This window comes from Podarcis filfolensis (assembly GCF_964270895.1).
Source record: "Podarcis filfolensis genome assembly, chromosome: 5".
In the NCBI taxonomy this organism is placed as follows: Eukaryota; Metazoa; Chordata; class Lepidosauria; order Squamata; family Lacertidae; genus Podarcis; species Podarcis filfolensis.
In genome coordinates this window covers 14,076,559-14,100,196 of record NC_139608.1, presented here as the reverse complement: position 1 = coordinate 14,100,196, position 23,638 = coordinate 14,076,559, and the positions used below count along the sequence as shown (strand labels likewise).

General features: G+C 47.5%; 1 protein-coding gene across 2 annotated transcripts; it reads right to left on the bottom strand.

Moving 5' to 3' along the window:
* Positions 1–1,009: 1,009 nt before the first annotated feature.
* GHSR (growth hormone secretagogue receptor) lies at positions 1,010–16,851 on the bottom strand (the record flags this gene model as incomplete). Of its 2 annotated transcripts, XM_083613529.1 has the most annotated exons (3): positions 10,391–11,783; positions 12,909–13,802; positions 16,307–16,851. In XM_083613529.1, the coding sequence occupies 2 exons, from the start codon at positions 13,672–13,674 to the stop codon at positions 11,596–11,598; spliced, it is 954 nt and encodes a 317-aa protein (XP_083469655.1). In that variant the 3' UTR covers positions 10,391–11,595. The 2 variants fall into 2 exon arrangements, with proteins under 2 accessions (XP_083469654.1, XP_083469655.1); XM_083613528.1 differs by lacking the exons at positions 10,391–11,783; positions 16,307–16,851 and adding an exon at positions 1,010–3,856 and having other exon boundaries at positions 12,909–13,644.
* Between the last annotated feature and the right edge of the window lie 6,787 nt (positions 16,852–23,638).

Below are 23,638 nucleotides of genomic sequence, written 5' to 3'. Positions count from 1 at the left end.
CCAAGCCCATTCCAAATAAATTCCCCCCCCCTTCAGGATTTTCTGCAGCCAGTTTACTGAAAGTGGTTTGATCCCTTCATCTTTTCTGAAGGACGGGAGAAGGGGAAAGAATGTGCATCGCTTGGGTGAGGGGAGGTACGAAAGTTGCATCGTTTTCAGAGGAAGGGGGCTATTCCATGAGATGGCCAAGTTGTTAGGTGCCATAAGAATACAGGGAGCTGCTGTCTACTGAGTCAGCTCTGGTCTATCTAACTCAATATTCAAAACAAAAATTTTTTTTTCCTTCCAGTAGCACCTTAAAGACCAACTAAGTTAGTTCTTGGTATGAGCTTTCGTGTGCATGCACACTTCTTCAGATACACTGAAACAGAAGTTGCCAGATCCTTCTATATAGTGAGAAGGTGGGGAGGGGTATTACTCAGAAGGGTGGTGGGAATGGGTGATTGGCAGATAGCTGTGATGAGCCTGTTGACGACTCTTAACGACTGCAATAGGTCTTACAGGAAAAAGCAAGGGGTGAGAAGGTGAAAAATGGCTTTGTCATGTATAATGAGATAAGAATCCAATGTCTTTGTTCAGACCAGGTCTCTCCATGGGCAGACCAACACGGCTACCTATCTGTAACTCAATATTGTTCACACTGAGTGGCAGAAGCTTTCCTGGGCTTTCGATAAGGGACAGTCCCAATCTGACCTGAAGATGCCATGTGTCGGACCTGGGACCTTCAGCCCGCCAAACAGATGCCATATCGCTAAGCTACGGCCCTTCTCCAGAAAAACAAAAAAGTCGGCACAATTGTTTTCTTTCTTTCATCTTGTTTATTGAGGTTCCTCAATGCTGTTTACCGGAAAGGTTAGGACAAGCAACAAAGAAGTTGAAATAGCAGAGTTAGTGGCAGGATTAAAGCAGACTCGTCATCCCCCCACACAGTTTCAAATGTCTGAGGGTCTTTGATTTTGTTTCCCCTTTGGAGATACTTGAAAAGCAATGTTTTGAAGTAACAGGTGAAGGCAAGTTTTTAGCAAGTTAAAGGCACATAAGTTCATATTAAGCTGTTTATGACGTTTGTAAAGGTTTTTCCCCATGGCCACTGTGAGGGATTCAATGCTTTATAGATAGCAAGGCCTTAGGCATCAAAACGCACCATACAGACCACAAACCATGAGAAGAAACCTGATTCTGCTGTCCATTACACTTGAACCAGTTGCTTATGTCGAAAAGAAGTGTTGAGGTTATAGGCACTTGGGACTACGAAAGATGCCGAGGGTAAACCTGAAATAAATGTAAAAGGTTGCTTAGATGTCATTCAAGTTGCATGATTTTAGATTTGAGAACTCTGGAGGACTGCGAGTTGACAGAGCAGCTGTAATTATGAGGCACGTAGGGAGAGAGGCCTCTTAATTGGATTAAGTACCAATATCGCCATAAGATCAACAAAGATCTGCGGGTGACTTTCCTTGCTCCCTGTGCCTCTGGGTAAATCTGTGGGAAGAAGGGGAATGGTCTTGTCTGCGTGAAAGGACTTTACGAATTGAACAGGTAATATGAATAAATAAAAGGAGGCGAGGCGTGAGGGATACAGCCCAGCTCAAAATAACTTGGGGCCAAGCCCCCACCTCGGGACAGCCCCTAGTCCCTGGCACTTGTTGTGCCTCAACAACACGAGGTTTGAGACCATCCACTGACATCTTACCAGAAAGCATCCTGTGACAAACTGTCAGGTGATATACTTGTTTGTGCAAGTCAGCCCTAAGCGGAGATCGCCAACATTTCCGTGTAATTTTTATTTTATTTTTCCTGAGCACCAGCATTTGGCACTCCTGGCACTCCTATAGTAAACCAAAAAAAAAAGGGTAGGGAGTGAAGGTTCTCACTGGCCATTTTTAAACATTCATTGCTGACATTCTGTTCACTCATACTGAAAGGCAGCAGCCCTCTAGAGTAGAGTGTGTCAGCTATTGTATAGAAAGGAGCTGCATCATTTTGGTGTGTGTGTGTGTGTGTGTGTGTGTGTGTGTGTAAGAATTAAATGGAGACACTTTTTGGATCTGTCAGTGACTCTGTAGCATTCATAGGAGCAGGGCTGTCCTGAGACTTTAATGTTTACTTCCTCTCCTTCCCCCTACTGCTAAATCGTGGATATCCTATGCTTATCAACTCTTGGAAAGATCGCATTCACTCACCCACTCTCACAGGTGCCCCACTCACCTGTAAGAGTCCATATTGCATCCCTCTCAAACCACAACACTCAGGGAACGTCTAGGTCCACACATCCCTCCCCCCTTGTATACAGATGTTTCCAGAGCCTGGAAAGCAAACTTCAAAAAGAAATGAGTTCTGGTTCAGCTTCAACATGTCCAAAAAGGGATTCCAGTTCAGGCTCGTCCATTTACAAAATGAACTAGCTTAGTTCACAGCTCGATTGATGTTCACCCAAACGATTCTCAGCAAAAAAAAACAAAACACTTTCAGCATTCAGAATGTTACAAGCTACTGTGATGATGCATAAAACATACTTAAGGCAGCTGCAAAAGCATCAAAACACAAAGTAGAACGAATGATTTAATCAAGTCCCCACAACAATTGTGATCTTTGAACGCCCAGGGAATTTAAAGAGTAAAAAACAACAACACATGTAAGAGGATGGACTTGAAGATGAGCTAGAAATTATTCAAAGTTCTTAATTCATGGTTGGTTCACTCAGCAATTATGGGAGCTTGCTTTCAGGTGCAGTTCGGAGATTCTTGAACAAATTCGGTGAATCCAAATGAACTCATGCCAAACTCTGGAGGTGCCCAAGAGACACTGGATTCTGCGTTCACGTTCCCTGTTCTTTGGCCAGTTACATGTGCGCATCCACTGCCGTTTGGCAGATCAGTGGATTGACGATCAATAGGTTTTGTTTGAAAGAGATGCAGGATAAGAGAGTCCCTCTACCTTGGGCATGGCCCTGACATCTTTGTGGGATCTTTGAAATGGGAACAGGAAATGAGCTCTGTGCATCACTCTAGAATTTCCTTCGTTGCCCTTCCTGGGCTCTCTGTAGCACCACACCTCATCCTGGCTCTGACCAGCTCCTGCTGCTTGCCTCACCCTGAGCTGTTTACCAGTAAAACCCAGCCCTATTAGCTCATGCCCTGCATCTTGAGGATGGCGAACCACCTTTCTTCCCAGTGACAGAGAATCACTGAAAATGACAGAAAAGGTAGGGATTTTGTCTCTTTCTCTGCTGATGTTTATTATGCACAAAACTTATTTCATAATGCACTCTCCACTCCACAGAAAGCTCTGCAGATAAGGACATTGGAAGCTGCCTTCTACTGAGCCAGGTCATCGGTTCCATGTAGCTCCATATAGTCTACACTGACTGGCAGCAGCTCTCCAGGGTTCCAGACTAGAAACATTCCCAACCCTACCTGGAGATAAAGGGGGTTGAATTTCAGACCTTCTACATGCAAAGCAGATGGACTACCAGGGAGCTCCTTTAACCTGAATATATTTCCCCTTCTATTGTGGCTTTAGGTGACGGCTAGGTCCGGTCGGCAGCGTCATGTTTGTCTGACACTGGACTCTGCCCACACTCGAGACCCTCCCTCCTTCAGCCCCGACAGCCTTTTCTTCCTGTGTGTCTTGATGCCGAAGAGCCTGTAAGCCGCCTTCCGATATTTCTTGGACATGATGTTGTACAGGATTGGGTTGATGGCGGCACTTAGGTAGAAAAGGACAAAAGACACCAAGTTGCAATATTGGCTGATGACGGCTATTTCCAAGGATCCGTCCTCAAAGGATTTGGAAAACAGGTAACGTCCGAGGTGGAAAGGCAACCAGCAAAGGATGAAAGCAAAGACCACCACCGCTAGAAGAGGAGGAAGAAGAAAAAGAGAGAAGATGTTAGGGAGAAATGGAGATACCATATTATTTGCTAGCCGTTCTCCTTTCACCCTGCTGATTTACAGAGGTGGCGTAGAAGAAGAAAAAGAGTTTGGATTTGATATCCCGCTTTATCACTACCCTAAGGAGTCTCAAAAAAGGAACGCAGGTGGCGCTGTGGGTTAAACCACAGAGCCTAGGACTTGCTGATCAGAAGGTCAGCGGTTTGAATCCCCGTGATGGGGTGAGCTCCCGTTGCTCGGTTCCTGCTCCTGCCAACCTAGCAGTTCGAAAGCACGTCAAAGTGCAAGTAGATAAATAGGTACCGCTTCAGTGGGAAGGTAAACGGTGCTGCTCTGGTCCGCCAGAAGCGGCTTAGTCATGCTGGCCACATGACCCGGAAGCTGTACGCCGGCTCCCTTGGCCAATAAAGTGAGATGAGTGCCGCAACCCCAGAGTCAGTCACGACTGGACCTAATGGTCAGGGGCCCTTTTACCTAAGGAGTCTCAAAGTGGCTAACAATCTCCTTTCCCTTCCTCCCTCCCTCTCAACAAAAACTCTGTGAGGTGAGTGAGGCTGAGAGACTTCAGAGAAGTGTGACTAGCTCAAGGTCACCCAGCAGCTGCATGTGGAGGAGCAGGGAAGCGAACCCGGTTCACCAGATTACAAGTCCATTGCTCCTAACCACTACACCACTCTGGCTTCACGGGCGTAAGATAATAGTGAAAGGCCCAGCTAGAAATCTGGTGCTGGAAAGCTGGTGTTGGAAATCTGCTGGGAAGCAGGAAGAGGAGGTGTAATTTGCCTTAGGAAAGCAGCAGCTGGGAGGGGCTGCTTGACCCTTCCACACTTTCCTGGGCGTCCATCTTCCCCTGCAACACCACAAACACCCTTCTACAGAACTGCACCTGAGGGGGCACGACCCATAACAGGCTCCCCCACCCTGGAGCGTAATCCAACACGAATTCTCTCTCTACCAGCAGATAAAAAATATTCAGTACTTGCTCCACATAGTGGTGGAGGAGCCTAGCTTAAAACAACAGCTACAACAGGCCAACAAAATAAAACTCGAAAAGCAGGTAGCGACCCTAAAGATGTGGCCATTACTACTGCTCATAATACAGGCAACGGCTGGTTTGTGCAAGGGTTACATTCCTGGCCCAGTGAGCATTGGCTAAGCGCGCATAAGTTTGCTCCACCCCATTTTGCACCAGAAAAGGGGGAGGGGCAGAAGGTGGACGCCTTGCATAAAATGCACCCCCTCCAATTTTGCCTTTTTTTTTTTTTGCTGTCCTAAGAAAAAGACCCCAAACATATAAAGATATTATTAATAGATTTTATGTGCCGTAATGGTGCCCAAGAGATTGATATTGAGGAATTGGAAAAATAAAGGTATGATATCAATGGACTGACGATATATGACATCCCTTGTAATTTATGAATGGGCTGCTTACAGGTGCAGAGTCTGTATGGATAAATACGGTAACATTTGGGATGAATGGGTTTATACAAAATGTGGTAGGCTATTAACAGTTACATAAGCACTAGGACAATAATACTATGCCAATTTATACAGAAATGTATGGGATTCTCATATATTGCCTCTTTTTTTTTGCTTTTTTCCCTCTTTGTTGTTTTTCTCCCTCTCACTTTTCCTTCTTTTTTCCCCTGTATCACTTTATTTCTTTTACTTTACTTGAAAGCACTTTAATAAAAATAGAAATATTAAAAACCCAGAAAAACAAAATAATAACAATAAGTTATTATTAATTGTGATAACTATACTTATAAAAGTACTGTATATTTTATAATCATCACCTGGAGGGGGCTGAAAATCATGAGAGCAGAACAGGAGTGAAGGGGGAAAGTTTATTGCATGCACACCCTGCCCTGCTGAGAAAAATCCCTCAGTAAGCTGAAGTGAAGCTTTAGAAGGGAATCTCTCATTAGCACCCATGAAGGATTTCCTCTCAACCAGTGCTGGCGTCTGCAGTGGGAGTTTCCTCATGACCACAGCAGGAGAGGCGAGGGTTAACCCCCCCACCCAATCTTTCTCCACACCTGCTCTACCTTGATCCTCCTCCTACAGCTGTTTTTTTGCAATCTGCAGCTCAGTTCTTCTGCTTGCTAGATGCAAAGATGCACTTAACATCACGGGGAGTTCGGCTCTCAGGGCCCACGTGAAAGCTGTGCAACGTTTTTCAGAATGAAATCCTGTATCAAGGAGCTTTGTGCTGGAAAAACTTTGCCCCATCTCCATTTTGAAGATTTTCTTGCGCCAAAAGGCCCTTTTGTTTGAATGTGTTTGACCTGCTCTTTATGATGTGGTTCCCTGCTTCTGTATTTTCCTTGAGTCTTATATTTGCTTTACATAACTTAGATGGCATCCATATGACTTAGTAAGGGACGCGGGTGGCGCTGTGGGTTAAACCACAGCGCCTAGGGCTTGCCGATCAGAAGGTCGGCGGTTTGAATCCCTGTGACGGGGTGAGCTCCCGTTGCTCGGTCCCAGCTCCTGCCAACCTAGCAGTTCGAAAGCACATCAAAGTGCAAGTAGATAAGTAGGTACCGTTCCAGCGGGAAGGTAAACGGCATTTCCATGCGCTGCTCTGGTTTGCCAGAAGTGGCTTAGTCATGCTGGCCACATGACCCGGAAGTTGTATGTCGGCTCCCTTGGCCAGTAAAACGAGATGAGCGCCGCAACCCCAGAGTCGTCCGCGACTGGACCTAATGGTCAGGGGTCCCTTTACGTTTACATGACTTAGTAGTATAGAAATAAACCCTATACAGGGGTGAGGAAGCTGTGGCAGTCCAGATTTTGGGACTGCAGCTACGGGCTCCCCTGGCTAGGGGTGGGTGGCTGTTCTAGTCCCACAACATCTGGGGAGCCATAAGTTCCCTGCCATAAAACAAGGTTTGGGCTGCAATCCGATGCACACTTCCCCACAAATAAGACCCACGAAACACAGCCAGACGAACGCCTGAGTCCATCCACATGCTGTTAATTGGAGCCAAAGTTCATGGGGACTTGCATTTGCCTAGGATCTTTGAATTAGGCAATGTTACCTAAATTGCAGGCAAAATATTCTGCCGTATATTCATTTCTCTCTTCAGTGTTCAATTCTTTATAGCTAAGAAATGACTAGGAACAGCACTAAGACCTTGGACAGTGGGATTGTTGTCACTAGAGAAATGGGTTCTGTCCAGATTTTCTTTCATAGCTGTCAACGTTTCCCTTTTTTTAAGGGAAATTCCCTTATTCCGAATAGGATTCCTCACAAGAAAAGGGGAAAGTTGACAGCTATGTTTTCTTTTAAGCCCCAGAGTCAAAACATAACACACAAACCTCTCCTCCATCAAATGTATTTACTATATTTTTCCGTGTATAACACGATGCCCCCTATTTTGGGGGACTCAAAATTAAGAAAATGGGAGGAGATTGCCCCCGTGTATAAGACTACCCCCTCCCTTTTTAACATTAGTTTTTTAAAAAAGCTAGTCTTATACATGGAAACTTGCAGTCCTGAAGACCCCTCTGCCCAGTTCTTATGATGATAAATCATACACTTTTTCCACAGTGCAAACCTCTGCATGTCTACTCAGAGGTAAATCCCTTGCAGCTCAGTGGGGCTTACTCACAGTGTGTCTAGGGTTACAGCCCTACTTGCCCAGATTTAATTTAACAGAACAAACATAGGCCACTCTGTAGTAATTTATGGCAAGTAGCAGACATTAATAAAAATGAAATTATAAAAGAAATCTTCCTTTGCATCGCCAGTGTCAGTTTAATTTCCTCTACGCAGAATCAAATGACTCTGCCAAGTGTGCAGGCATGACTGCATTGATTATTAGGCTTTTTTCTAGACTTGCCAGCCTCTAACACTTCCCTGGGAGTAAAGCCTCAGTGAACTCAATGGTGTTCGAAACTCCCATTGTTCTAGGCGCATTTTGCGACAGGGGATTTCATCAGTTTCTGAGCTCTGGGCACAGTACCTAAGATTTTAGATTAAAACTGCAGAGTGGAAGGAAAGGAGGGCCCAATTTCCAGCTACTCTCTGAAGACTGGAGAAGAGACCCTCTTAAGAATATTCGGGGGTGGGCAGGGGAAGGACTAGACCAGGTGAAAAATGAACGTAATATTTTACCTGCAGTTCATTCATTTTCAGCTTTGCATTCTTGTTATATAAAAAAAAAGTGCGCCCAGACATTCCATTGTTGCGTCCATAATCTAGGTTTAAGGCACCATTCAGCTCCTAGCTTTCATATCTCAGTTTCTAACACTGGTTAGATCTGATTAGATATGCCTAGGATTACGCAGTTTAAAAACAACAGTTTGTGGAATGAATTCTGTAATAACAGTTGCCTGAGGTGACCGAATTCGGCAAGGGCCATGTATATTTAGCACTTTTAATAGTAACTTTACACGTTTGGGGTGTTTTTGTTTAGAACAGGAAAAAAGGAGGCAATATTGGAGAGGGTGCATTTTATTACGAGAAGTGCCACACAAATATATCCCTAACATAAACACTTATTGATAAAGTTTGGTATAAGTAGTTTCTGTGTTGGTTACGGGTGCCTGGATCCAGAGTTCTTTGTATTACGTTTATTTAAAATATTTATATGTGGCCTTTCAGAGGATCTCTGTGTGCATTCATTAGTGAATTTCTATGCATAAGTGCATCAGGCATGTGAAGCTGAGTCAGATCTTTCTGTCCTCATAACTGTTCTGTCCTCAGCTGTTCAAGTAGAAATCCACTACAAACCGAGTTAATGGTTTAACAGACTCGGTTCTTGATGAAGCCTGGGAGCCTGTAGAAATAGACTTCGCCAGCTAGGACCCAACTCCGAGATAGCTCTCTCTAGGAACTGGCCTCCAGGGTCATGAACGTTTCTCATAAAGGGGCCACATGCCAGGCATTTAATTGATAATGCATGCATTACAGTAACCTAAGAGAGCAGAAGGACACAGGAAGAGCCTTCTCGACCAGACCAGGGTTCATATTCCCACTTGGCTATGAAATACACTAAGTGATCTTGGACCAGTCACTGCTTCTCTACCTAACCTACCTCACAGGGTTGTTGTGGGGGGGAAACCATGAACACCACCTTGAGCTCCTTGGAGGAAATTGGGATATGAATGCAATAACTAAATAATAAAAGGTGTAGTCGACTTAACCAGCCGAAACTGATGATAGGTGACTGGTGACTGGGAGTGGCTGCCAAGACCATATACCACCGGTCCTGAAAGACCTACATTGGCTCCCAGTACGTTTCCGAGCACAATTCAAAGTGTTGGTGCTGATCTTTAAAGCCCTAAACGGCCTCGGCCCAGTATACCTGAAGGAGCGTCTCCACCCCCATCGTTCTGCCCGGACACTGAGGTCCAGCTCCAAGTGCCTTCTGGCGGTTCCCTCCCTGAGAGAAGTGAGGTTACAGGAAATCAGGCACAGGGCCTTCTCGGTAGTGGCACCCGCCCTGTAGAACACCCTCCCATCAGATGTCAAGGAAATAAACAACTGAAGGCAGCCCTGTTTAGGGAAGTTTGTAATGTTTGATGTTTTATTGTGTTTTTAATATTCTGGGGAAGCCCAGCCAGCTGGGCGGGGTATAAATGTTGTTGTTGTTGTCAGTCCTTGCCACAGAGGCCACCTGGGCCTCCAGTGATAAAAATGATTCCGAGAATAACCCTGAACACCAAGGTGAAGTAAAAACTACAAATAAGAACTGTCCAGTGGTTAACTTCAGAAGGAAGGAAGGAAGGAAGGAAGGAAAGATTTTCAGGAAAGGAAGTCGTATGGACCTTCTTACTTGGTCCCAAGAGGTCCCATCAGTATTGGCATTCTGCCATCTCCTGAAGACACATTGATCCCACTGAATACCAGTTGCGGGAGAAGCATAGCATGGACGGGCCATTGCCAGTGTTGCGACGGAGGAGGAATCTCTAATCTGTTGGAGCAGTATGTGCCTGCAGTGTAAACTTGCGCGTGTCCTGGCACGTGATCCGAGGGAGGCTCAGCTCACACAGTGACAGGCTCATGGCACTCAGCGAACGCCACGACTGATCAGGGATGCACACCCAGGTCTTCACTAGCAAAGTAGACATTGGTGCTGCAGCCCAGTGCTGGGGCATCTGCTTTGCAATGGAAGGTCCAAGGTTCAAGACCCAGCATCTCCAGGTAGAGATGGGAGGGACTTCCTGTCTAAACCCTCAGAGAGCTGGTGTCAGTCAGTGTAGACGGCCCAATGGTCTGACTTGCTATATTGTAGCCTCCTTTGTTTTTCAAGTCCAACCATCTAGCCAATGCAACTGAGGTATCTTCCAGCATGGTATCCTCCAGATATTGTTGGACTACAACTCCCATCTTCTCTCGCCGTTGGCCATGGCTGCTGGGGCTGATGGGAGTTGGAGTCCAGCAAATGTCTGGATTCCACACTGGCTACTTCTGCTTGCTTTACATGCTGTGGGATGCCATGCGCTTTGAATTTCACCACAACGCCACTGGTATTGCCCACATGTGCCGCTTCTGGACTTCCCTGAAGCATCCAGTTGTGAATCTGATAGACCTTTGATTAGAATCCAGCAGGGATCCTTTCACATACTTGTTATGCCTGGGAGTAGTGAGAGAAATATACCCTGCAGAGGCTCAGGGGCTATTATCATAATTAATAATAGCATTTTCATACACTCAGGAGCTTCAGTCCTAGTTTTGCTCCTCCATTTGAGTACAAATTGACGTACAGGAGGAGCTGGTCCATGCATTCTATGCCATTTGCACCGAGCCTGCAAGCACACACCTGAACATGTGTGCACATGAAGGCTCCTGCATGTGCAATCTGTAAGGCTCCATTTTCCAAGGGGCCAGACCATGCATACAGGAGCCTCAGTTATGCATGTGCTGGTTCTGTGCAAACTCTACCCCTTGAATGCATGGAAGGGGTGCCAAAGATGTCGTCCCAATCAGCCCTTTTACATGTGTTCATGCGACTCAGAGCAGGGCTTTTAGTGTTGCTGCCCCTGTTCTGCAAACCCTTGTTCCTTTTGCAATACGACAGATGCCTGCTATTTGCACTTTCCAGAAACCATTGAAGATGTTTTTGTTCTGACAAGCCTGCCCAGCTGGATGAGTGAGTTTCCGCCATGGGTGTCTAATGGATTTTTCATTAAAAAAACAAAAACCTGCCGCTATTTTCTACGTTGTCTTAAAGTGTTTTAGCTGCTTTAGCTGCATTCTAAACATTGCCTCGAGATGCGTGTGGAAGGCAATTAAAATATAAACACAATAATTCCAACTAAGTCATACTCGGAGTAGACAGAAGCTACTTTCACACCATCTGTTCAAAGTGCTATGATACCACTTTAAAAAGTCATGGCTATCCCGCAAAGAATTCTGGGAGCTGTAGTTTGCTAAGGGTGCCGAGAGTTGTTAGGAGACCCCCCCATTCCCCCTGCAGAGCTACACTTCTCAAAGTTCCCTGGGAAGAGGGATTGATTGTTAAACCACTCTGGGAATTGTAGCTCTGGGAGGGAAACAGGGGTCTCCAACAACTCTCAGCACCCTGAACAAACTATATCCCCCCACCCAAAAAAAACCTTTGACTGTGTAAAGTGGGATCACAGTGCTTTAAATGCGCAGCATGAATATGGCCCCAGTGAAATCAATGGACTTAAGTTACCATGAGTGTGACTGACGCTCAATATCACCCCTTATAGCTGGTCCAAAATTTCACATCTTGGGTCTACAGTAGCAGGGTTTCCCAAACTTGGGCCTCCAGCTAGGACTACAATTCCCATCACCCCTAGCTAGCAGGACCCGGGGTGATGGGAATCGTAGTCCTAGCTGGAGACCCAAGTTTGGCAAACTCTGGTCTACAGGGACACACCATGTCAGAAACGGAACCAAGATACCCTTACCTAAGGGGGCCACTAGGTGGCGCATCGGAAGATGGCTGACAATAACATCTCTCCGACCCACACGAGGTAATTTGGAGGCTATGATGGGGGTAATTAGCCTCCTTAACCCCCCCAGGATTGTGGGGGGGACGGCCCTTGCCTGCTGTGCCCTATACCACCCCCGAATTTGTGGGGGTGGGGGCACTAGGCACAAAGCCCTCCTGTGGGATTCCGGCACTCCTGGACGCCGTCCCTGATTCGCGCCGCTAGTTGCAAGCATCTTCAAAAGAAACAATTTGGACGAGATAAATTGCACATGCTTCAAGGAAAAAGGGGAGTAAAGACTGCTGACAGAAGAGATCTCTGATAACAAGACAAGAATAAAATATGAGAAGATACGTCAAGGTATGACTGAGGGGGGGAGGAGGGAAAAAACCTGCTTTCCTTTTTCTTATGTGATTTAACAAGAATCCCCTCCCCTAATGAGTCAGAAACTAAGGACTTAAGCTGTGGATTTAAGGCTGTGTGGAGATAAACTTTCGAACCAAAGCAAGGTTTCAAGATGAAGCTGGAAAGCTTCTTAGCTGGAAAGCTAAGAGTTAAAAATGCTGTCGCCATTTTGGGAGGCATTGTTGGAGCTCTTGGGTCTGGGAGGAGAAAGAGAGAAATAGAGTTGTTTACATATCGTGGATCAACTTCTCGGTGGGACTTAAGAGCGACAAATGCCAAATTTATGATGGAAAGAGCGATGTTATCTACGAAGGAGATATATGGAAACCATCTGGACTTAGTGGAGGAACGGGAAATCCACACAGGATTATTATTTTGCTTATCGGCTTAAGGAGACTAACAGAAGAGATTGTAAAGGAAAAATAGAAATTATATGAACAAGATATGATGTGGAAACACCAAGATAAGACTGGATAGAATTATGAATTTTGTTTGGACTGATTGGGACTGATTTGGCCATTAACGCAGTAATAAGAAGATGATCTGAATCCCCCTTTGGATCTTGAAGTATGGGTTCCCCCAACAAAATTTAAAAATTTGGCTTTGTAATTTGGAATTTATGTGATGTGATTTAATTTGGTGTGATTGGCCAGTTAATAAAAATTATTTAAAAAAACAACAACAAGATACCCTTACCTAGCATTTTCACTGTCTGACGGTTGTACTTGTCCCGGATGGATGTCTTGGGCCCGATGTCCTTCTTCTTCCTCCTCCAGAGCTTCCTCACGATGAGGCTGTAGAGGACGGTCAGGCAGAATACGGGCAGGAAGAAGAAGACGCTCGAGGTCCACACCATGATGGTCAGCAGCCCCGACTGGATGGCGTACTCCGTGGCCCGGCACTCGTTGGTGTCCGACGGGTTGGTCCCGTTCTCGTGCTCAACCCCGACCAAGACGAAGATGGGCCCGGCGCTGGCGAAGGATACGGCCCACAGCACCAGGATGACCAGCTTGACTTTGCCCTTGGTGACCACCACCTTGGCCCAGAGTGGGAAGCAGACGGCCAAATACCTCTCCACGCTCAGAGCCGTGATGTTGAGGATGGTGGAGTACGTGCAGCTCTCGCTGACAAACTGGAAGAGCTTGCACAGGAGGTCGCCGAGGTTCCAGGGCCGGTACTGCCAGAGGCGGAAGAGGTCCAGGGGCATGCAGAGAAAGATCAGGAGATCCGAGAAAGCCATGCTCGACAGGTACAGGTTGGTGGTGGTCCGCATGTCCCGGAACCTGGAGACCACCAGCATCGTCATCACGTTGCCCAGGATCCCGACCACAAAGAGGAGCACGCAGGTGACGGTGACGCCGGTGAGGAGAGGCGCGGGGAAGAGGTGCAGAGGGTACTCGGGCAACGTGTCGTTGTCGCCGACGTAATCCATCGCAAACTGCAGGCTGCTCTCGTTGTACATCCCCAGGGGCTCTCGCCGGGGCACGGGCTGGGCTGGGCCGGTCTGAAAAGGCTACATCAGCTGCTGCTCATGCCCAAAGCAAGACAAGGGAATCGTGGTGGCAGCAGCGACAAATGGCGCAGGTGGTGCTGTATGGAAACAAACCAATAAGCTGGTTAGGAGGAGGCCTGGATCTAAGGCAAACTAAGGCCTGAGGTCCGGATCCGGCCTAATCGCCTTCTAAATCCGGCCCACGGACTGTCCGGGAATCAGTGTGTTTTTACATGAGTAGAATGTGTCCTTTTATTTAAAATGCATCTCTGGGTTATTTGTGGGGCATAGGAATTCATTCATAATTATTTTTCAAAATATAGTCCGGCCCCCCACAAGGTCTTAGGGACAGTGGACCGGCCCCCCACCAAACAAGTTTGCTGACCCCTGATCTAAGGGCTTAAGTCCCAGGAGGAAAGGTGCTAGTTGGAGCTTTGTGATGGAATTCAGCAAAGGAAGCCATCGCCAGGTGTGCTGGTTGGGCTTTTCCTTGCTTGAGATCTTCGAGCAGAGGCTGGACAGCCATCCATCGGTGATGCTCTGAGCTCTGGTTTCCCTACACTTAACAGAGGGTTAGACTAGATGACCTACAAAGACCTCTATAACAACCCAAACCAGATGAGCAAGGTGTGCAGGGGTATGGGAGTCAGAAGAGAGCCTGATTCTGAGATAAAAGCTAAATTTTATATTTCAGGTGCCTTTCCATTGAGGCCACACAACTGATAAGCTAACTCATGTGGAATAGCAGTCGTCCCTGATTCCTGATGGGTAGACAAAGTCAGAATTAATTATAATCACATGTGCCTTAATTCACTTGATTGCTCTACACCTGGCGATGGCTATTGTGTGAAAGTGAGAATGGACTCCTTTGGAAAGCATTGGTGGTCATAATAAGGACAAGACAGGACGGGCACAACCTTTCTGCCTGAGGTGGTCCATTCACATGCAAAAGCTATCATGGGATGGATGCTGCAGTAATCAAGCGATAAGTGTACACTTTGTTTCTATGCCTTTCTCTAAATACAGTGGACGCTCAGGTTGTTAACGTGATCCGTGCGGGAGGCACGTTCGCAACCCGCAGTGTTCGCAACCTGCAGCGCCGCGTCTGCGCATGCGTGGGTTGCGATTTGGCGCTTCTGCACATGCGCAAAGCGTAATTTAGTGCTTATGCGCATGAGCGACCGCCAGAACCTGGAAGTAACCCGTTCCGGTACTTCCGGGTTTTGACGCGTCCGTAATCCAATAAAACGCAACCTGAAGCATCTGTAACCCAAGGTTTGACTGTATGTAGAAACTGCACTTTCATAAAAAAAAAAACAAGGTGCGTGTGTGAACTGGGCTGCAGAATCGAAGCTCTGGGGAAACCGAAGTTCATCTTTTTCCCAGCAGGCAATGTCATCCATCCATTTAGGGAATCTCTGTCTCTTTTAGAGTATGGGCTACGGAAGTTTTAGACTAATGGTCTTTTGATAGCAGCCTGTACTAGTTGACTTAATTTGAAATGCGGTCGGCTAGCCCAGCTGCATTTAGAGACCCTCCAGCTCATTCTGCTGAGTGGGGTCCCTGGCAACTGCCCCAAAGTCCTGTCCTGATGGGACCATCCACTAATGCAACCCAGAGCACAGCTCTGGCATTCAAGCCTCACTACCTGCTACAGGAGAAGGCAAGCCACTGCCACCAGAAGAAATCTAATTGCCGGTTTTCCATGGGCGTTCAAGAGCCAGTGTAGTGGCTAGAGCACTGGGTCAAAAGCACAGATACGAGAGAGTTCAAATCCCTGGCTGGCTTTGGTTGCTGCATTCTTCTCTCTCGCCCTATCCTACCCTTGTTGCAGAGTTTAGTCCTGTCGTCTGCCAACCTGGCTTCCTTGAAGGAAGAAAGGCGGGGTGTAAACCATGCAAGGCGCAAGTCATGCACCGAAAAGCCATGACTCGGCCACTCTTTTGCCACCTGGGCACAGTGGGGCCACATGTACAAAATCATTTGAGCAACAGGTACAGTTAGATTACGTGTCCTGTAAAGAAGCGCAGTCAGAAGGGATCCTTATTCTAGCCCAACGTGGGAATCAAGTGGCTTGAAAACCCCATAGCAACTTCTAAGCATGCGTTGATTTGGGGAATCACAGGACAACCTTTTTGCCACTTTTGAAGCCCCCACCCCAGCCAGATCAGCAGCGCCAGTTAAGAAGCAGTAGGCAAATCGATCCTTTCAGGATGTCTACTCCCACTCCGAGCAACAGCCTCCCAATGGGCAATGGCTTGGGAATCCCAAAGCTGAAGGAGGTTGCCCCCCAACGCAGCAGGTGCACCTCATTTTGAAGCAAGGTAATGCACCCTTATCATCAAACACTGTGAGACCATTCGAAATAGTAGCGCACATTACCGGCTAAAGAATGCCTCCTCCTCACCATGAATCCTAGCGTGCAAGTTACCGAAATGACCACTAGCCTGAATATTTTTTAAAGGAAGAAAGCTCCCTCCCCCTTTTAACCGCTCTATTTCTCTTATTAGGAACACACAAGAGTCAGCCCATTTGGTCTCCCTAGGCCAGTGCTGTCTACACTGACCGGCAGCAGTCCTCCACGCAAAAAAAAAACCCCTACCTGGAGATGTCAGGACTCGAACTCGGGACCTTCTTCTGCATGCAAACCCCTGAACTACGCAGCCCCTTCCTTCTTTATCCCAGCCGCTTCTTCCGCTGCTACTTGCACCTCCCTGCAGAAAAACCCTTGGGCAGGCGAGTCTCCCTCTGAGCATGTGCAGAGCGCCTCCAAGCTGGGGAAGAAGAGTCGGGCTTGCAAGACAGGCGCGGTCCAGGCAGCTCCCGGCGGCAGGATCGAGGGCGGAATCGCCTCCTGTTCCCAAGCCTCCGAGCGGCAATGAGCAAGGGCGCCCGGCGCGCCCTCGACGCGTCTCCACTCCGAGGAGAAGCAGCGCGAAGCGAACCCCTCTCCGCCGGCCAACCCGCTCCTGCCCCGGCGAAAGGATCTCCGGATCCCCGGCCTCCGCCCCGACGGCTCTGGCGAAGGAAGCGGTGGATGCCGCGTGCTGCGCGCCGAGACGACGAGCCGGGAGGGGAATGAGGCGCGGGAAGAAATGAATGAATGGATGAGTGAAAGGGGGCGTGGGTATTGGCGGAGAAGCGCGTTCACACGTCACGCGGAACACGCCGCCGCCGCCGCGTCGGGGCGAGAGGTGGGCGCGCTCTCTCGGGCATTCGCGCGGGGCGAGCGTTTGTTTGTGGACGCGCGTTGCCGCGGCCGTTGAACGTAACGTGTGAACGGCGATTCTGGTCCTAAAGGGGGCGTGTGTGCTCTGAGTGTGCCCTGTCGTCCGTCGGTGTTCTGAGGATTCACCAATGTTGGTTCATTCATTTGTTCTGTTTCCGCTCTGTCTTTACTCCAGAGGAGCCAATGCGGGTAGCAAAAGTAGATTAGAGAAAGGGGGGTGGGGGGTGGGAGGTGTTAGACAAATCTATACCAGACTGGCCACCGTGGGAACAGGATGCAGGGCTAGCTGGGTCTTTTGGTCTGATCCAGCACGGCTCATCTTCGGTTGTAACCCAGCGACAGAGAGATAGCATTCAATGAAACGCAGTGCGCGTCAAAACTAGCGTTTAAAAAAGCACTCGCACAAAACGCAGCGCAGTTAAAAGAGAGGGGGCGCCTTCAGCAACCCTGAGCCCTTTCTGAAAGAAAATGGTTTGTGTGATAACGTGCATAAGGAGAAATAAATCCTCTGCGCCAAAACCGGTGAGAGTTGTTGTGTGTGCCAACGAGAAAGGAAAGTATAGGTGTTTGTATCAAGTGCTAAACTGTATTTGTGACTCGAAAAAGACAGGGTCACTAATGGAGATGTTGTCAAGAGCAGAGAAGTTGCCATTTGGCAACTGCGTGCTGTAGGGATTTCGAAACAGAAAAGAGGGGAGTGTTGGGGAGAAAGACAGAGCGTCGGGAGACAGAGACATTGGCAGAAGCGGCTTGGGACGGCACAGGGTGAGACACAGCACTGCTATTTTACGTCATTCGTGGACCCATGTACTTGTGAATTACTAAAGCAGCAGGGAATGGGATGATTCCAGGGCTGCCTCTTAAAAAATGTGCGCCCACAATTAGCACCTGCCCTCTTTTGTTTCATGCCTATACAGTGGTACCTCAGGTTAAGTACTTAATTCATTCCGGAGGTCCGTTCTTAACCTGAAACTATTCTGAACCTGAAGCACCACTTTAGCTAATGGGGCCTCCTGCTGCCGCCGCGCCGCCAGAGCACAATTTCTGTTCTCACCCTGAAGCAAAGTTCTTAACCTGAGGTACAATTTCTGGGTTAGCGGAGTCTGTAACCTGAAGCGTCTGTAACCTGAAGCGTATGTAACCCAAGGTACCACTGTAACTGCATTTTAACCTAGACTAGGACCCTCTTTTTGGCTTGCAACACCAGCACCTCTAAGCAGAATGAGCGAAGGACCTCTTTTCTGATTTCCATGTAACCCAAGGTACCACTGTACCAACTTCGCCTGGTCAGCCAGCTGTGGCAGAGAAGTCATCCATGCTCTGATAACCGTAGAGCTGGATTACTGTAATCCATTACACATGGGGCTGCCCCCGCCCATGCCAGACTGCCTGCGCTGTTAAGATCTTCAAACGAGAGGTATTTCTCCAGGTACCACCAGTTGCTGAAGCACATTGTGTTGGTACAAGGGAGGAGGAGCCATAGCTCTAAAATGCCCTTCCCAGGGAGGCTTGACTCCTGTTGAAGCTACATTTATTTTATTTTTTTGCACCAGGGTAAGACAATGTTCTCTGCAGAAAGCAGAGACATCACCTTGCCAACAAAGGTCTGTATAGTTAAAGCTATGGTTTTCCCAGTAGTGATGTATGGAAGTGAGAGCTGGACCATAAAGAAGGCTGATCGCCGAAGAATTTATGCTTTTGAATTATGGTGCTGGAGGAGACTCTTGAGAGTCCCATGGACTGTAAGAAGATCAAACCTCTCCATTCTTAAGGAAATCAGCCCTGAGTGCTCACTGGAAGGACAGATCCTGAAGCTGAGACTCCAATATTTTGGCCACCTCATGAGAAGAGAGGACTCCCTGGAAAAGACCCTGATGTTGGGAAAGATGGAGGGCATAAGGAGAAGGGGACAACAGAGGACGAGATGGTTGGACAGTGTTCTCGAAGCTACCAACATGAGTTTGACCAAACTGCGGGAGGCAGTTGTGCCTGGCGTGCTCTGGTCCATGGGGTCACGAAGAGTCGGACACAACTAAACAACTAAACAACAACTAGACAATTTTTCAGTTATCTATATATCATCTATCTATCTATCTATCATTTACCATCTATCACATATCTGTATCGTTGTACATCATCCTGGAAATAATCAGATCTGGGGAAGCACTGTAGCTCTGTGGTGGTGGATCTGCTTGGCATGCAGAAGGTCACAGGTTCGATTCCTGGCATCTCCAATGAAGAATCCTTGTCTGAAATCTCGGAGAGCCACTGCCAGTCAGTGTAGGCTATACTGAGCTAGATGGACCAGCGGTCTGACCCAGCCTATGTTCTGTGTTCAAAAACAACAGAATTATAGAAGGGGCCGCAAAAATCATCTCATCCTACTGCCTGCATTGCAGGCATTTTCCAACCAGCGTGGGGCTCGAACCCATGTCCCTGAGATAGCTCTACTGATTTAGCTATCAAATTATTTCTCATGGGCTTATGGCAACCAAGCACACACAACAGCCTGCTATAGTGACTACAACACACTGTTCCTTGCAACCCTAAAGGTAAAGGTAAAGGGACCCCTGACCATTAGGTCCAGTCGTGGATGACTCTGGGGCTGCGGCACTAATCTTGCTTTATTGGCCGAGGGAGCCGGCGTACAGCTTCCAGGTCATGTGGCCAGCATGACTAAGCCGCTTCTGGCGAACTAGAGCAGCGCACGGAAACGCCGTTTACCTTCCTGCTGGAGCGGTACCTGTTTATCTACTTGCACTTTGACGTGCTTTCGAACTGCTAGGTTGGCAGGAGCAGGGACCGAGCAATGGCAGCTCACCCCGTCGCGGGGATTCGAACCACCGACCTTCTGATCAGCAAGCCCTAGGCTCTGTGGTTTAACCCACAGCGCCACCCGCATCCCTTTGCAACCCTAAAGCAGTGCTTTATTTAATCTGTCCTGAATCTTCCAACATTCGTCTTCATTGGCTGCCCCCAACTTCTAGTGTTATGAGGGAGAAAGAACAACTTCTTCTCTCAATCTGCTTTCTCCTTGCCATGCCTGAATTTATAAACTTCTGCCATGTCACCTTTGAAGCAACCTGAGAAAGACAATTTCGCTCGATTCCCTGCACCTGATTACCTGATTCACACACCGCGTCGCTGGAGAAAGGTCACTGTGTTATATTTCTTCCAGCAGAAACAAGCAAAGGTGTCTCGTGACACCTTAAATGAAAGACAAAGCAGTTTTCTCATGGCGCAGAGATGCGCAGTGTGTTGTCCTAATTTAGCAATTTTATAGATGCACATGAGTGCAGAGAGGAACATGCATAAACAACGGGGTCAAAAGGGTACAGAATGCTCTAGGTACACTTTGTGACATCTCTGTGCAGGGCTCGGCTAGAAATGTCACAAGCTGTACCCCCCCTGAATTCCCTGGCCATTTGGAACCCCTGTTTATTAATTCCTTTATTTCTCCAACAGAGCCAGCCTTACCATTAAGCAGCATGCAGAGCAGCTGCCTCAGGCAGCAGATGAGAAGGGTGGCCTTAGAGCAAACGGATCAACCAACATGATCTAGTGGTTAGTGCAGTCTTCTCCAACCGGGTACCTTCCATGTGCTTTGAACTACAACTCCCATCTGCCTTAGCGCTAAGAAGATCAGCAGAAAAGAACTAGATAAAATAGCGGTCAATTGCAAAGGTGATTCGGACATTTAAGCTGGCACACTCTACCTGAGAACCCCTCGCTATTCTATTGTATGCAACAAATAACTTTTAGGAGACATAATCGTGGTTTATTGCATCTGCAGTGCCTGATGTTTTTATGGTAATTGTTGCATTTCTTTTTGTTCCCTTTGTGAATGATGCCATGGCCTTTGGCTAGTGCAATAAAGTTTATGATGATGATGCCTTAGCCAGCTTTCCGCATGGTCCGGGGTGATTAGAGTTGCATCTCAACAGGTACCAGGTGAGTGAAGGCTGTATTAGAGTGTCTAGGCATTCCTTTGTGACAACTATAACTGAGGTTTAAGGTGCCATTTGGTGATTAGCTTATATATCTGAGTTTCTAACACTTCTTGGGTCCCCAGATGTCATCAGACTACAACTCCCATCACCCCTGACCATTAGTCCTGTTAGCCAAAGGTGGTGGGAGTTGTAAGCCAACAACCTCTGGGGACTCACTGCTGAGAAAGGTTGCACTAGAGTAACAGAGGAGAAATTTGCTCCATCCTCTATGTGACAGTCCTTCATGTATCTGAAGACGGCTGCCATATGGCGCCTCCATTGTCTCTTCTCCAGCCTAAATAAACCCAACTTCTTCCACCTTTCCTTAGAGGATTTGGTCACCAGGCCCTGCATCATCTTTGTCAGATACAAAAGGCTTTATAACAAACAGTGAAGACAGCAGTTTTCTGCATGCAGGGAGATTTAGAATCCTAGAGGAGCACGTTGTTGCTATTTTAGTGACGTTCCAACTCCAGCCTGGTTAAAACCACAGCCCATTGTAACACCTCAAGGCTGCATCATTTAAATCTGCTGCGTTCATAGAGTTTAGACAGCGCAGAGCTGGAAAAGCATAAAGGTGAGAGCAGGGTGCCTTGTTTTTGCTGCGTAACGCTCAGCCAATCAAATTGTTCAAGGAGGAGTTGATGGCCCTTGAAATTGCTTTCCGGTTGCTCCTTCCAAGTTTGCCCGCACAGCTAGCATGTGCAGCAGCTAAGAGCCCAGAAGTGTTTGCATTTTCTGCCAAAGGCATTGGTGCTTCCAAAAAAGCCCCTTAGCTGGGGGCAAGTTGCAAAGGAAGGACAGAAAATGGAGGAAGAAACTGAAATGAAAACGCATTTCAGGCAATGGCTGAATGTATGACGAGTGGAGCCAGGAATTAGTTTCAGTTCACCCCTCCAGACAGGAACAAATTCTCTTCCAGTTCAACCCACAATTAATTCACATGGTCCTTGGAGTTTCCTCATCAGCCTTCAGAATTATAAAAGATACTTAAGAAGACTTAAGTGTAATGTGAGCAATTATTCCAGTTATTCCCCCCAACAATTATGACCTTTAAGCTTCAACCTCCCTCTGGAATGCCTTCAGATGTAAAGGAGATAAAGAACTACCCAACTTTTAGAAGACAATCTGAAGGCAGCCCTATATCAGGAAGTTTTTAATGTTTGTCATTTTATTATGTTTTTATATGTTTTGAAAGCTACCCAGAGTGACTGGGGCAACCCAGCCAGATGGGCGGGACGACGACAACAACAACAACAAAACAACAACAACAACAGAGCATCACTTTTCATAGAGGTAAAAAAGGAAAATGCAATGACCACCATCTAACACAGGGTTAAGTGTGATCAGCAGCAGAGGCAAACCCACCCTCGCTGCCGCCCCCTCTGTCTCTCCCCACCCCGCCCCATTTTAATCCAGTCCTGGTCGAAGAGGAGGTCATGGCATCTCAATTTGTCGCCATAGAAATATTTTCAAACTCTGTGCAATCATTGCGATTTCCTTTGGAGGATGATAAAAGGAGAGGGAGAGAAAAAAACATGACCATCAGAAAATAGCCAGGAGTGAGTGAGTGAGTGGCGGCGGCAGGGGGAGAGAGAGGGGGGGGGAATCTACCTATATTTTGAAATGATATTATTTCCATCAGCTCATGGAAAAGTGGAAGGGAACAGCGGCGTTATTTGATTACTGGATGTCGCAGGTTTCTCACTTTTGCCTAGTTGAAAGGCGCCACGTTTGATACAGCCACAGTGCATCAGGTACACTTCTGCATATTACGTTTTAATGGCTTATGATAACCTCGCCACTCGGGAGGACAGTGTGTGCTCTCATTTGGCATATTGATGTAGAGCTGCAAAACCGGAGAGCTTGTGCCAGTCACTGCAGACAATAAAAAAAAGGTAAAGGAACCCAGTCAAAGGCAACAATTGGGTTGTGGCGCTCGTTTCGCTTTCAGGCCAAGGGAGCTGGCGTTTGTCCACAGACAGTTTTCCGGGTCATGTGGCCAGCATGACTAAACCGCTTCTGGAGCAACGGAACACTGTGACGGAAAGCAGAGCGCACAGAAACGCCGTTTACGTTCCCGCCACAGTGATACCTATTTATCTACTTGCACTGGCGTGCTTTCGAACTGCTAGGTTGACAGGAGCTGGGACAGAGCAACGGGAGCTCACTCCCTCGCGGGGATTCGAACCATAGACCTTCCGATCAGCAAGCCCAAGAGGCTCAGTGATTTAGACCACAGCGCCACCCACGTCCTAACTGTAGGCAATATTGAGCAGCCTGCCTGGTGGTGTTTAGTTGCTCTAGCATTGCAAATGCTAAGAGCAGCCGTTCAAATACCTGCTAAAAGTTTAGGGATAACCTACAGCTTGGCATTTAGTTTCCCAGGCTTTTGGGAAGCTAACAAGGACATCATAAAATTGCAGAGTTGGAAGGGATTATCGAGGGCAGTCTATTGATCCCCTGCAATGCATGAAGATCATTACGCTACTTCTCAGTTTCTCTTGTATTTTCAGAGACACTTGTGCAGATTTCAATTTAAGCTTTTAGTAGGCAGGAGATGGGAAATCTCAGACTTGGGGGGGTGGGGGTGGGGGAGAGAGATGCTGCCCTCCAGACTTCTCTCCCTGGCTCTGGGGACCCTAGGCCACCATTCTCTCCTCAGACCACATGCCTCACTGGTGTTTTGGCCATTGTGAAACTGAATTTTCTCACC